The sequence below is a fragment of the Lepidochelys kempii genome, chromosome 2, assembly GCF_965140265.1.
Source record: "Lepidochelys kempii isolate rLepKem1 chromosome 2, rLepKem1.hap2, whole genome shotgun sequence".
Classification (NCBI taxonomy): domain Eukaryota; kingdom Metazoa; phylum Chordata; order Testudines; family Cheloniidae; genus Lepidochelys; species Lepidochelys kempii.
The window spans coordinates 91532925-91546584 of record NC_133257.1 but is presented as its reverse complement, the minus strand read 5'-3'; the positions used below and the strand labels follow the sequence as shown (position 1 = coordinate 91546584).

General features: G+C 43.9%; 1 protein-coding gene across 1 annotated transcript in view; it reads left to right on the top strand.

Annotated features, from left to right (window-relative positions):
- The window catches only part of SPIRE1 (spire type actin nucleation factor 1), a 173642-nt gene that overhangs the window by 115356 nt on the left and 44626 nt on the right, over window positions 1-13660 (top strand). Inside the window, 2 exon segments of the mRNA XM_073331647.1 lie at window positions 4030-4113; window positions 4596-4760. Of these exon segments, the coding sequence (XP_073187748.1) occupies window positions 4030-4113; window positions 4596-4760 (249 nt within the window).

The window sequence follows — 13660 nt, the reverse complement described above, 5'->3', positions numbered from 1 at the left end:
ATAGGCTTCCAAAGCAGGTTGTAAAGGTTTTTAAGAACAGGTTGGACAAACACCTGTCAGGGATGGTCAAGGTTTACGTGGTCCTGCTTCAAGTGCTGGATTTGATGACTTCTGGATTTGATGACTTCTTCCAGCTCTAAATTTCTATGGCCCCTAGTTCTTATATTATGGGAAGAAGTAAATAACTTTTCCTTATTCACTTTTTCCACACCACTCATGATTTTATATACCTCCATCATATTCCCCCTTAGTCTCCTTTTTTTCCAAGCTGAAAAGTCCTAGCCAATTTAATCTCTCCTCATATGGGACCCATTCCAAATCCCTAATCATTTTAGTTGCCCTTTTCTGAACCTTTTCTAATGCCAGTATATCTTTTCTGAGATGAGCGGATCACATCTCTACGCAGTATTCAAGATGTGGGCGTACCATGGATTTATATAAGGGCAATAAGATATTCTCTATCTTATTCTCTATCCCTTTTTTTAATGATTCTTAACATCCCTTTTCCTTTTTTTGAATGACGCTGCACACTGCGTGGACGTCTTCAGAGAACTATCCACGATGACTCCAAGATCTCTTTCCTGATTAGTTGTAGCTAAATTGGCCCCCAGCATATTGTATGTATAGTTGGGGTTATTTTTTCCAATGTGCACTACTTTACATTTATCCACATTAAATTTCATCTGCCATTTTGTTGCCCAATCACTTAGTTTTGTGAGACAGTTCTTCACAGTCTGGTTTGGCCTTAACTATCTTGAGCAGTTTAGTATCATCTGCAAACTTTGCCACTTCACTGTTTACCCCTTTCTCCAGATCATTTATGAATAAGTTGAATAGAATTGGCCCTAGGACTGACCCTTGGGGCACATCACTAGTTACCCCTCTCCATTCTGAAAATTTACCATTTATTCCTACCCTTTGTTCTCTGTCTTTTAACCAGTTCTTAATCCATGAAAAGAGCTTCCTTCTTATCCCATGACAACTTAATTTACTTAAGAGCCTTTGGTGAGGGACTTTGTCAAAGGCTTTCTGATAAGATAGTAGAGTTCAGCTCAAACTTTCACATGAGGATTGGCTGCTCGTATGGTTCCCATCCCAGGACTGCTCAGCCCAGCTCCTCTTTCTAGAGATCCAATCCCACCTTGCTTTGTGACCGGATAGAGTAAAATTGTTTCAGTGAATCAGATGAATCTAACCTTTTCTCAATAGGACCAACACCTGCCAACACCTGGGATGTTTCAAGCAAACACTGTCAGTCTGCTAGGGTACATCTGCACTGCAATAAAAAACCCGTGGCACCAAGTCTCAGAGCCTGGATCAATTGTTTCGGGCTTGGCCAGTGAGGCAAAAAATTATAGTGTAGATATTTGGAATCAGGCTGGAGCCTGGTTTCTGAGACCCTCCCAACTTGCTCGGTCTCAGAGCCTGGACTCCAGCATGAGCCTGAATGTCTACACTGCAATTTTAGGCCCTGTAGCCTGAGCCCTGCAAGCCCAGGTCAGCTGACGGAGACCAGCTGTGGCTATGCCATGGGTCTTTAATTGTAGTGTAGACTTACCCTTAGAGACATTCTAAGAGAGGAGGAGAAAGGACATACTTTTAGCTATACTTGGAATACATTGGACTAGATTAACTATTTGGATGTGGAGCAGTGAGGTTTGCTTTCCTGTGTGTCTAATTAGGCAAGTCAAAACCACAATCCTTTTTCACAGAACTATTGAAACTAAAATTATGCCTATTCTTGGAGGACTTCTTGAAGCTTTAAATTTGCCAGGATATTTTCACTTGCAGTAGTTTTTATTTTGTTTAATTTTTACCATTAAAACTATTACTCTGTAGCTAAGACTCTATTAACTGCCATACTCAGCCCACATCAGAGCTTATTTACAGGCTAAAAACTTATACTCTGGTCTAAGGTCATTTAAAAAAAAAAATCATTTCAGAAATTGTAGGTTATACAGTTAGCAGTATCTAACTCTTGTGTCCTTAAATCACAAGCTATTTTCAATGGCACTGGCTTATGATAATGCTGGGTTCTACTGATAAAATCCGTGTTAAAAAGAAAAGAAATTTCATTCTTCACAAGAGTGTTGTAACTAAAGGAAACAAATGCCATTGGAAAGTCTTAGGGTGTAGTCGACGTCCATGAATGAGGCAAGCTGAATTTGAACCAATGAGTGAGATCACTGAATGAGATCAGAGTTGTCAGAACAACTAGAAGCACCCTTATATCTTCTACCCAAAACCCTCCCCTGCCCTATACTCACCCCTGATTTTCAGGACTTGGCCATTAGATTCTGTGTCATATAAGTTGTATGGATTTTCAAAAGCCTGCCTATAATGTATGTAATTAAAAAAATGGGCCAATAATGGTGTTAAGAACTTGGATGTAAAAATAAGTCTGCTGCTTTGTCACATTAAAGGTAGTAGTAAGCAATTGCTATCCTGTACTCTCCCCAAAATCCTCTGTAGCAAAATGATTTTTAAAAACTCCAAGGACTCCTGTGAGATGGCTGTCTGTCCTGTAGGATCTCTGAAATACATTTTAATAGCTACCTACACTGCTTCATTGAAAGATTCTTCTGAGGCTTTGGGCAAAGATTTAAACTGTAGCAGTTTCAGTGTAATATATAATAAACAGAAAATTATATTTTTAAACCTTTTTTTATACATTTTGTAAAAAAACAGACCCAGACTCTCTTTGTTGATTGCTCCCATTATAGGGAATACCCAAGTATGTTATGTTGGTTTAATTACGTTGTCAGCTCAGAAGAGAGGACAAATATTTCTGTGCTACATACATAAATAATTTAAACATTTCCAGATCTGTAACCTATTGATTTAATCTCTTAACATAAACTCAAGAGGTTTACTGAACAAAAGTTTGGAGCCAGTTATGTTTCATGAAAATGCATGAATAAACAATTGGAAAAATTTAAATAAAATCCTGTTAATGTGCAGTTCTATTCTGAAACTATCTGTAAACATGGAATAGTGAGTTTCCATGTTTGTGTCTCAATGATTCCATTTCAAAGGCATTCAGTTTACAAGCAAAAAGTTCTATATAAATGTGTGATTTTTATGTATGATGTGAATATATATGAGACTATTTCCATGAGTGCAGAGTCCATACATTTAAATCTTGAATTGCATCTCTTTGTTTGTTTTAATGTTAAGTGGTCTAATAAACCCACTCTGTGACCTACTGTAGCATTCAGTCATTATTCTTATTCTAGTCAAAGTCCGAAAGTTTGGCTCTTTATTAAGAAAGCTTCACCTACATTGAGGAGGGACATTTTCTTTTTTTAAACTTTTTATTTAGTCGTTATTAACATACATGAACTTTCCACACAAGTATTAAGAAATCTTATTAATAACCTGTATTTGTTATCTTTAAAAGATCCCTTGGTGATTGGTCAAGTTCTTATCATTATCTGTGTATTTATTTTTTTCAGATTCCAAAAACCATATATTTTTAAAGTCTGCTTCATGTAAAACTGTCATGTTTTCCATTGAGAAGCATTCCTAGACTTGGTTTCTCTATACTACTAATATTGGGGGAATCTGAACAAGCTATCATGCATCTGGCTGCTAGTAATAATTGTGATATCAATGGGTCCTTCCCCAGGTCGATAACCTCCTTTGGGCTGTAACCTAATATTATTGAGTTCTGTGGGTAGTCTGTCTTTAGCTATCTTGAAATTTCTATTTGTTTCCCTCCCAAATACTATTTTCTTATGTTATTCCCGCCATATGTGCAGAAAAGTCCTATTCCTTCACATCCTCTTCAGCATTTATGAATCTTTTTTATATATATAGAAGGGTACCCTTTCATTAACAATATGGGAAGTCTAATTTCTAATTTGCTGTACATGTTCTGAACACGTTGCTTGGAATATCCACCATGTAAATTGTGAAAGATGAATAGACACAGAAGGAAACCATATTCTATTAAACCTTTTCTACTTTATTTCAATACAGTTTTATGTTCTTATACAGCTTATTTACTATATTGCTTTTAATTGACAGAATCTGAAGAAGATTCAGGAAATGGACAAAGAAAAGAGTGATGAATCCAGCACAGACCTTGATGAGTTGAAAAATGCTGACTGGGTAGGGCTGTAGTCATTTACCATAATTTTCAATAGGTTATATTTTGATGTAAAAAATTAGATATTCTTAAGCTGCTTGCTTGTCACCTGCTTTCTGTAAAAAACAGTATTTAGGGTTTTTTGTTTCTGTAGTATGACTTGCTAGTGACTCATAGAAAAAGTGGAAAATAAATGAAATCTAACACTGCCATCAGTGATTTACTGAATTACACTGTGATTTTGGGATTTCTGTTAGTGACTAGAATAATCCACCAGATTTGTTTTCTAGTTTAAGATGGGTTTTGACCCAGGTTTTCAAACCCACTGTACCACCTATCTACTTCATTGTTGTAAAAAATAAAATAAATTTAGTCTTATTTAGTTGGTTTAATGGTTCTCTGATGTGACGAGTGAGCTGTTTTTGCCTTAACTGCATTGGTACTCAGTAATAATGAGAGTACAGTAAATGTTCTGAAACCTTATTTGTCTCCTTTGACTCTTCAGGCTCGCTTTTGGGTACAGGTGATGCGAGATTTGCGGGATGGTGTTAAACTTAAGAAGGTTCAAGAGCGTCAGTATAACCCACTTCCAATAGAATATCAGCTCACACCCTATGAAATGCTAATGGATGACATTCGATCCAAACGCTATACCTTAAGGAAGGTTATGGTGAGTTAAGAATACCATTATGATAGATCTATACAGTCACCAATCACCATTACTTTCACTTTGTTTTTCAGAATTGTTACTTCAGTCATGTAGTTAGCTATTCTTACATTGTTTTTACTGTATCCTAAATTTTGAATATTAATTAAGAAAAAATGGATCCATCAAAATGTTGTGCGCCTTGCTTTCAGATGACAAGGACAAAAAAATTTCAGGAGACAGGAAACCGACATTTGATACACTTGAACAAATTGATTTTGTGTTGACTTGCTAGTAACACTAAAATTCAGGTTAACAGTCTTGCCGTACTTCCCAAGCAATATGAATTTTTTTAGTTGGCTCTTCATACTGTGGAGTACATTACTGACCAATCGTAACATAATTTTGTAAAGATATATATTACTTCAGAGCTCCTTGGCCATAATACTTTTCAAGGTGTGAAATGCATGAGAATGGCATCTCATACTGTCATAAAAGTGGAAAGCCAAAAGTATCTGCAAACTTCATCATAGGCACTTAAATTATTGAAGTAGGACAGTCCAATCTAAAGCTCAGGAATTATACCTTGTGGGAATGAATACCTTCCCTTGAAGTCTTCAGCTTTAATAAAGGCTCACAAGTTCTGATTTGGGCATGACTGTTTCAGCACAATGCAGTGTTCCTTTGGACTCAAGAGAACAAGCTGAGACATCGAGGCAAGCTTCCAAATATCAGTGAATTACTTCCCAGACACTCATGTACAACTTAGGAGTGACTGTCAGGAAGATGTACTTTCTGTATTAGGACCACCTACTCCTTGGTATGTCCTGGAATCTCTCAGACCTTCTATTGCAGCTGCTTCATATAATGGTTTTTTAAATGGTCATTATCATGCAATTAATAATGGACACCAGGAACTGAAGATTTCTTAACAGCGATGAGCACATTCAGAAATCCCTGTGTAAATGCATGGATTTGAATAGTGTCAATGCTCTCAGCACTGAGAACTGCCTTGAGATTTCATGGTTCGTTTTTGCCCACTGATTACACTAAGACAAATGTTGTTGACTAGAGAGTGCTGGGAAATGATTTTATGCAACTTTGCAGGAGGTTAGGGGGTTCATTAGGATTTTAAGATTCTTGACAAAAACTCTCAAAATTTTCTTTGTGTTGAAAAAGCTATTTTCCCCACCCAAAAATATTTTGATGGAAGGCTTTTAACCAGCTCTATGGTTGATACATCTTGTGCCTTGTTCTAGAATCACAGAATTTTGAACTGAGCTTGGATGGCTTCTGATTTTTTCCTGCCCCTATCTCACCCTACCCCCAATAGATTGGCACATAGAATAGAATAGAAATATCCACTCCTTATAATGGAATGTAGCCACACCCCCTTCCTCACACAAGAAGGCATTGTGATTATGAATGATAGTCTGGAACCAATTGACGTTACATGGTGCTTCATGTGTTTCAAAGTGATATGTGAACATTACCTCATCAGTCCCTACAGCTCTCCTGTGAGGTAGGCAAGTGTGTTGTTAGCCTTATTTTATAGATAGGGAAATAGAGTTATTCCTGATGTGACTGGTTGTGCTCACGTGAGTGTGACAGATGTAGGTTATAGGTTGTATCTTTGGGTCAGGATGGGCACCTCTCTCATCCCAGACATCCTTCCTTGGATATGGCCACTGCTGTAGAGCTGGTTTGGAGTTTAGGGTGTAGCTCTGTGTAGTCTTATGTAGTCTTCTGCAGGCAAAAAGCAGTCTGAATGAAAAAGGCCAACAAAATAATCCTGCAGCCCACAAAACGGTCAGCGCTTACCCCTCAAGGCAAAAGTTAAATAGTTTCTGTAAAGGGGGTCGAGGTTCCTAGCTCCCTGAAAGTTCTGAGGGGCCCAGGCTGAGTGTCCTGGCCTCTTAAAAAGGAAAGCAAAGCAAAGATAGTCATTGCATTTTCCCAGAGGGAGCAGGGGGCGTATGCTCTTCAGCAGCTTTCCTGCAATAGATGCTGCTGTTGAGACACTATGGTGATGAGGGCAATTTAAGTACATAAGTAGTAATGTTATCTATCTTATAGCTATGGTTCAGAGAGCTGTGTTACTTTTAATATCAACCACAGAGCAAAAGAAAAACAAAACCTGGAGGCCCTTTGCTTGTGACACAATACATGGATTCAGTACAGTAATTTTGTTTGACTAGGAGCCCTGAACGATATTCTAGTTCACCTTTTGCCAACATAGCCTCAAATTTGACTTCTGTCAAGTTAGTTCTCAAAAGATTTTCTTCGTGTGGTTGGTGTTGAAGGCACAGCTGCTCTTTCTGAAACCCAGATACTAACTATGTACTATATGCCTGCAGGCATCCATTTCAGTCCTGCTTCTTTCATCTATGAAAAATACTAGGCAGGTTGTCTAAAGCCACTTTTGGTCACATGGGCATAAAAGTGAATTAGGATTAGAATCTGCTGCAGGTACAAAATCTACTGGTTTGTCTCTGAAACTGTTGCTAGCTTTGTCTGACTACAACTTGCTGGTACCTCCATGCTAGAAAAATAACTTGTTTCTTATTATAAAGTTTCCACCTAGTAGTTTGTGTTTTGCTGCTGAGCATGCTCGAAGAATTTCTGTGCAGAAAATTGTATAATAATATGGATGCAGTTTGATAGGAAATGAAATTTACTGAAGCCTGAAGGGTTCACAGATCCTTACAAGTTCAGTTAGATCTCCTGAATACAGCATATTTTTGCTGTCTGTCATGGGTCATAGCTAAATATATATATAATATATATATATATATATTCCCAATGGAGAAAGCTTTCATGTCTCTCTAGATGGGGAAGCAAAAACAAGAGTCCCAAATCTGAATGGAAAAGCAGCGAGGGGAAAAGAGATTATTTTTCTTTCTATCAGTCAAAACATACACATGGCAAAATTGTGATTTAAGCGAATTTAAACAATGGGAAGTCAATTGACTTAAGCTCCAAAATTGCTTTTGAAAATGGGTCTTCGTCAATCTAAATCACTTAGACCTTGCAATGCTGAGTTGAGCAATGCCTAAATACCTTTAAAAATAGGAGTGTTAATTCTGAATTAATGAATTTATCATCATAATTCCCTGTGAGGTGAAGTGTTTGTATTATCCCCATTTTATACATGGAGAAATGAGGCATACAGATTAAAGCCAAATTTATCAGATGCGTCAATAATTTTGGGTGCCCTATTTGAGAAGACTAGGACCTGATTTTTCATAGTACTTAGCGTTTGATAGCACTTTATATGTTCAGAGCAGAACTCCCAATGACTCGAATTGCAGCTGTGACTGCTCAGCACTTCTGCAAATCAGAGCCTGGGTGTCTCCAGCAGGACACCCAGAAAATAAGGAACATGCAATTAATTGCTACCTGTGAAAAGTTTGGTTTATGTGTCTTGTCCAGTATCACATAGGAACTCTGTGGCAAAGGGAGAGAGAGTGCTGTTCTCTTTTGCGGCATTCAATTGCCTTAATCGTGAGATCATTCTTTCTTTTCCTGCAGTTCCTGCCTCCTTTACCGCACATCTGACCACCGCAGTAAATGGGGCAGCACAGAGACAACAGCCTCCTTCACAATACAACCCTGAATCTTTCTCAGAGCACTGTCCTTCTTATGCACTCGGGGAGCAGGGGTCCTGTGGGGGAAAAGTAGTCTTTAACTACATGATCACTGTGACCAAGTGGGACTGTTCTTAATATGTCTTCTGAATACTGTAGGGGTGCCTCAGTTTCCCCTATGCATTTCTTAAGTATCTAGGTGGTGGGATAAGGGTGTATGATCGTTGCAGAGCCCTAGAGGGCAGGTGTGTGTAGGGCTCTGGACACCGAGAATAGCCAACACCCTGTTTCCTGGCAACTGATGTCCTGGCCCTTTCCCCCCTGCAAGGTGAGAGCTAAAGGGTTGGAGAACAAAGGAATCAGGTGACCTCCTGGCCCGGGAAAGGGACAAATCCCAGAGGAGGAGGGGCTGGAGAGAGTTTCAGTTTGGGGCTGGCTGGGGACGAGGAGTGAAGTGCAGACGTGGTTGTCTGGCTCACTGCTCCCTAAAATGGACCCAGCTCAGGGGTCCTGTTCTCTGTACCTACAAGCTCTGTTTTAGACCATGTTCCTGTCGTCTAATAAACCTGTTTTACTGGCTGGCTGAGAGTCATGTCTGATTGTGAAGTTGGGGTGCAGGACCCTCTGGCTTCCCCAGGACCCCGCCTGGGCGGACTCGCTGTGGGAAGCGCACGGAGGTGCAGAGGATGCTGAATGCTCCGAGGTCAGACCCAGGAAGGTGGAAGCCGTGTAAGCTTTTTGTCCTGAAGACAGTCTGCTCACAGAAAGGAGACTTCACCAGAGTCCTGACTGACTTTGTAGGGAGCAGTTCCAGAGCATCACTCGGGGAGTCCACGATAACCTTTAGCCAGTGACCTGGAAAAGTTCGAACCCACCAACATTCCTATGGATGCCCCAGCATCTCTCCCATTCCTTGGTAGGAGTTACACCAGGCCCTTCCAGTTTTACGCCCTTCCAATTTCACGCCCTCCCTTAGGTCGGGGTGCTCGATGGCACTCACGTGCCTCATGTGGGAAGGTTTCTGCGGCCCGTGTCCTTTTGCCACCCCAAAATCCCCGAGGGTCCAACTGGAATCGGGTCTTCTCCCAGCGCTCCAGTCTGGAGGGTTGCAATTTGGGCTCTCTTGCTTAAGAGCCCCCATCTTGACCTGGGCCACTCTCTGACCAGGTGTCTCTGTCCCCCACCATTCGGCATCAGCCCAGCACCCAGCCCTGTGTTTGAGGCGTCGGTGAACCCTGTAAAGGCCTTGGCAAAGTTGGAGTTTACCAGATTTACCGGGCCCTGGATTAGAGCCTCCTTCAACGCAGAGAGAGCCCTCTGGCACTGCTCGGTCCAGACCAGCTCGTCTTGCTTCTCCTTCTTACATAGCTCAGTGATGGGGGCAGCTAGGGAGCTCAAGTGGGGTACAAGCCTCCAGTAGTACCCCACCATCCCAATAAAGGCCTGGACCTGTTTCTTGGTCTGGGGAACAGGCCACTCTCTGATTATCTCCACCTTACACTTTTCAGCTTTTACCGTCAGTCCTGCCTCCTTGAGGTAGCCCAGCACCCTCTTCACCTGGGACACAGACTGTTCACTTACAGAATTAGCATGGAGACATTCCTTTCTCAACAACCTTGTCTCCCCAATAAGCTGGCCAAACACAGCCTTTGGTTATAGGCCTGTTTAACTTTCTTAACAGCTTTTACTCCATCTGAGACCTTCTCAAAGCTATCCACACTGGATCTTTCAACAGAAAAGTCAGTGGCTTAATTCACAACAGAAAATTTCTGGCTGTTAGGAACTGAAACTTCCTTGATTAAATCACTTTCACACCCTTCAGTTGCAGTAAACTGTTTGCAAAGACTACCATGAGGATTCCTTTCCCTAGGGGCTTTTCTATGCAACAATTCATCCTTCACAGAAATTCTGCCATTACCCTCATTACCTAGGGCTTGCTTTAGAGGAACACTTTACTGAGCAACAACAGATTCTTTCTGGATCTCACTTACATCCAGAGTTACCTCTGGCCCATCAGGCGGATTCCTACACAATCCCCTTTCAGGCAAACTCACAGACTTCCTAGATAAAAAGTTAGAAGCATTCTCCTTTCCTTTGCCACACACAAATTCAGGAATCTTTTCCTTCTTGCTACAGGTTTCCATACCATCAGTAAGTAACATAATCAAATCACCTTTATGCTCTCTTTGTGCCCTGGCTAGGATCTCACTCTGATTAGACAGAGTTGCTACACCCTTTCCCAACAACACACTAGTAACAGGCAAAATACAAGCACCAGAATTGTCTGGCCTCTGGGATTTTTCATAGACACTAACTGGATGCGACCTAGTTACAGTGCCATTCTCCCTAGCAGACACAAACTTAGGACCATTCCCTTCCTGGGCTTTAGTTGAATCCAGAACCAACTCTGAGACAACTGTACTATTCTCAGCCATCACAGGCTGAAAGGCCCCTTCTGTCTGCTCCACAAACAAAGAAGAACCAGACACACATTCTCCTTTACCAGACACACAGCTTGGGATCTCATTTCCCTTGTCCCAGCACACAGAGCTGTTCACACACAACTGCTTGGAGACCGGGGTAGCTCCCTCCATAGGCAAGTCGATACCGCTGACAGACACAGGCACATTCCCTTCACTGTCGCACTTCTCCAGGTAAGGTATAGGGACACTCATCTTCCACTATCCTCGCCTTCCCAAACTGCTGATTAGACAAAGCCATCAGCTCACAAGGCTGCCTAGGCTCATCCAAACTTTCCTTACCAAGCACCTTGCCACTCCCAACAGATAAACTGCTGCTCTTCTCACTACCCTGAGCTACTTCCAGCAAATCGCAGTTACCCTTCTCAGGTTCACTTTTACAAGCTGTACTCTCAAAGTTCTGTTGTTCTTCCCTTACCAACCTCTGCTTCCACAAGGAACTAGATGTTAAATTCACTGAGAGTACAAGTCATATCCAAAGTGTCTAGAGATGAGAGTAGACCTGCCATCCCCTGCATTCTCGAGAGATTAACTACCCAGCTGTTCTGCTCTGCAGACTCAGCTACCTAGTCTTCCATCTCGCTGGCTGGGCCTGGGGTCACAGCCCCGCTGAGCCCTGTCCCTGGTTGCTCCCTCCCTGCCGTGGGATCACTTCCCAGCAGCGCCTCTGGACAAGGCAAACCTGGTTGGTAACGGACCTGCCCTGCCTGTCACCCCCACCCCCAAGCTGGGGTCTCAGCTCCCACTGTGCTCAGCGCTGCCCTTGCTGTTCCAGTGGGGACAGGCAGTGAGCTCGCTGCTTTCCTCACTGCATCAGAGCCAGCGTGAGCCCCCTCTCCGGTGCGCAAGCATCTCTCTGTTCCACCCAACCCCAGGAGTCTGGTTACAGGCCGGCAGGTAGCCTAAGCCTAGCAGCTCCGCCCCCCTGCCAGTCACATCATCTGCATTTTAACTGACCATTTCCCTCTCAGCCGATTGGTTCCCTGGATTCAAATTCAAACCCTTGGCCGTTACAGGAGCAGGGCCTGGATCCTGTCCCAAAGAGACACAGTCACCCCCAACAGGGTCTCACAGCTGATATCCTGGAGAACCCCAACGACCAGCCAGCCCCCCCCCCCGGGTCTGCACAGGGATCTGGGCCATAGGCAGGGTGAGGGGCTTCATCCCTGGGACCCTCACCCAGGTCACACAGCCCCTCAGCATCTGAGGCTGCACCACAAGGGGCCTGACAACAGTTCTTTCTGTCCCAGGATCTCGCCACCCCAGGAATGTCTCCCCATTGACCATCACCTTCCGCTCCCACTGGAGGTCTGAGGGGCCTGAGCCCAGGAGACTGCACACAGACATATAGGTTGGGACCAGGAGTGGGAGCCTGTCCAACTCCCCACCCATCTGGCTGACGGAGTCTACGGCCTTGGGACCCAGCAAGGGAGCCAGACACCGGGGCTTTTCCTCAGGGTCCCCCTCGTTCAAATCGCCAGCCTGCTAAAAGTCAGTGAGGTGGGCATCCACATCCCCTCTCTCCTTAACCAGGGACAGCAATTTAGTATCGAGGTTCCCTGTGGAACTGGCACCCCGGGGTCTATCCCCACTCACCCCGGGAAGTCCCCTATGCCTCTCCGCTCCACCATCACCAGTTCATGCTGCTCCTGCTTCTGCAGCTCTTTCTCGGGCTCTCGCTGTCTCTCACAGTCCTCTTGCTCTCTCGGACTCAGCTCCAATCCCGTCTGTCTCCGATCCCCTGATGGGGAACTCGATCGTGAAGACTCCCGTCTGGTCGGGGACAGGAGCCTTGGGGATGCCTGGTTACCACTCTAGCTGCTCCCAGATCCTGCTATAGCCCCATTTGGGTCAGGAATCTGTTCCTTAGAGCACTCATCCTTCTCCAGCTGCACGATTAACTGTGCTTTGGTGAACTTTCCAATGTGCAACCCTCTCTTTTTGCACAGGGTTACAATATCCTTCTTAAGGAGATGGTGATAGGCCATCACTTTGCTGTTCCCAAGTTGTTGTGAACTCACAGGCCTGTGTGCTTTTAGGCCCCCCCCCCCAGTTTCCAGGGAGAACCCCTAGTGTGCCAGCCCAGCCCTTCTCGATGTCACCACCTCTTTGCCAGGGTCGAGCTGCAGACTCCTCCGCCCCTGGGACCTCTTGCTGCAATCCCCAGGTGAACCCTGTTACTGCAAAAGTCCTCCTCTCTCCCAGGGCCAAGCCGCAGGCTCCTCCACCCCAGGACTGCTCACCACAGTCCCCAGGGGGACCCCATTACTGCACAATCCTTCTTGCTGGTCACACACTCCCAGGGGTTAACCGCCCCCCGAAACCACTCCTCTTTGAGCCTTCAGCACACCTGGTCCTCGTCAATCCCGCTTTGTTTTACTGCTCCCCAGTCACTTACTGCAAGAAGCGCCATCCATGGGGTGCAGTACATCCCACTGTTGCCACCAGTTGTCATGGAGTCCCTGAGCAATGCTCTGGAACTGCTCCCTACAAAGTCAGTCAGGACGCTGGTGAAGTCTCCTTTCTGTGAGCAGACTGTCTTCAGGACAAAAAGCTTACACGGCTTCCACCTTCCTGGGTCTGACCTCGGAGCATTCAGCATCCTCTGCACCTCCGTGCGCTTCCCACAGCGAGTCCGCCCAGGCGGGGTCCTGGGGAAGCCAGAGGGTCCTGCACCCCAACTTCACAATCAGACGTGACTCTCAGCCAGCCAGTAAAACAGGTTTATTAGATGACAGGAACATGGTCTAAAACAGAGCTTGTAGGTACAGAGAACAGGACCCCTGAGCTGGGTCCATTTTAGGGAGCAGTGAGCCAGACAACCACGTCTGCACTTCACTCCTCGTCCCCAGCCAGC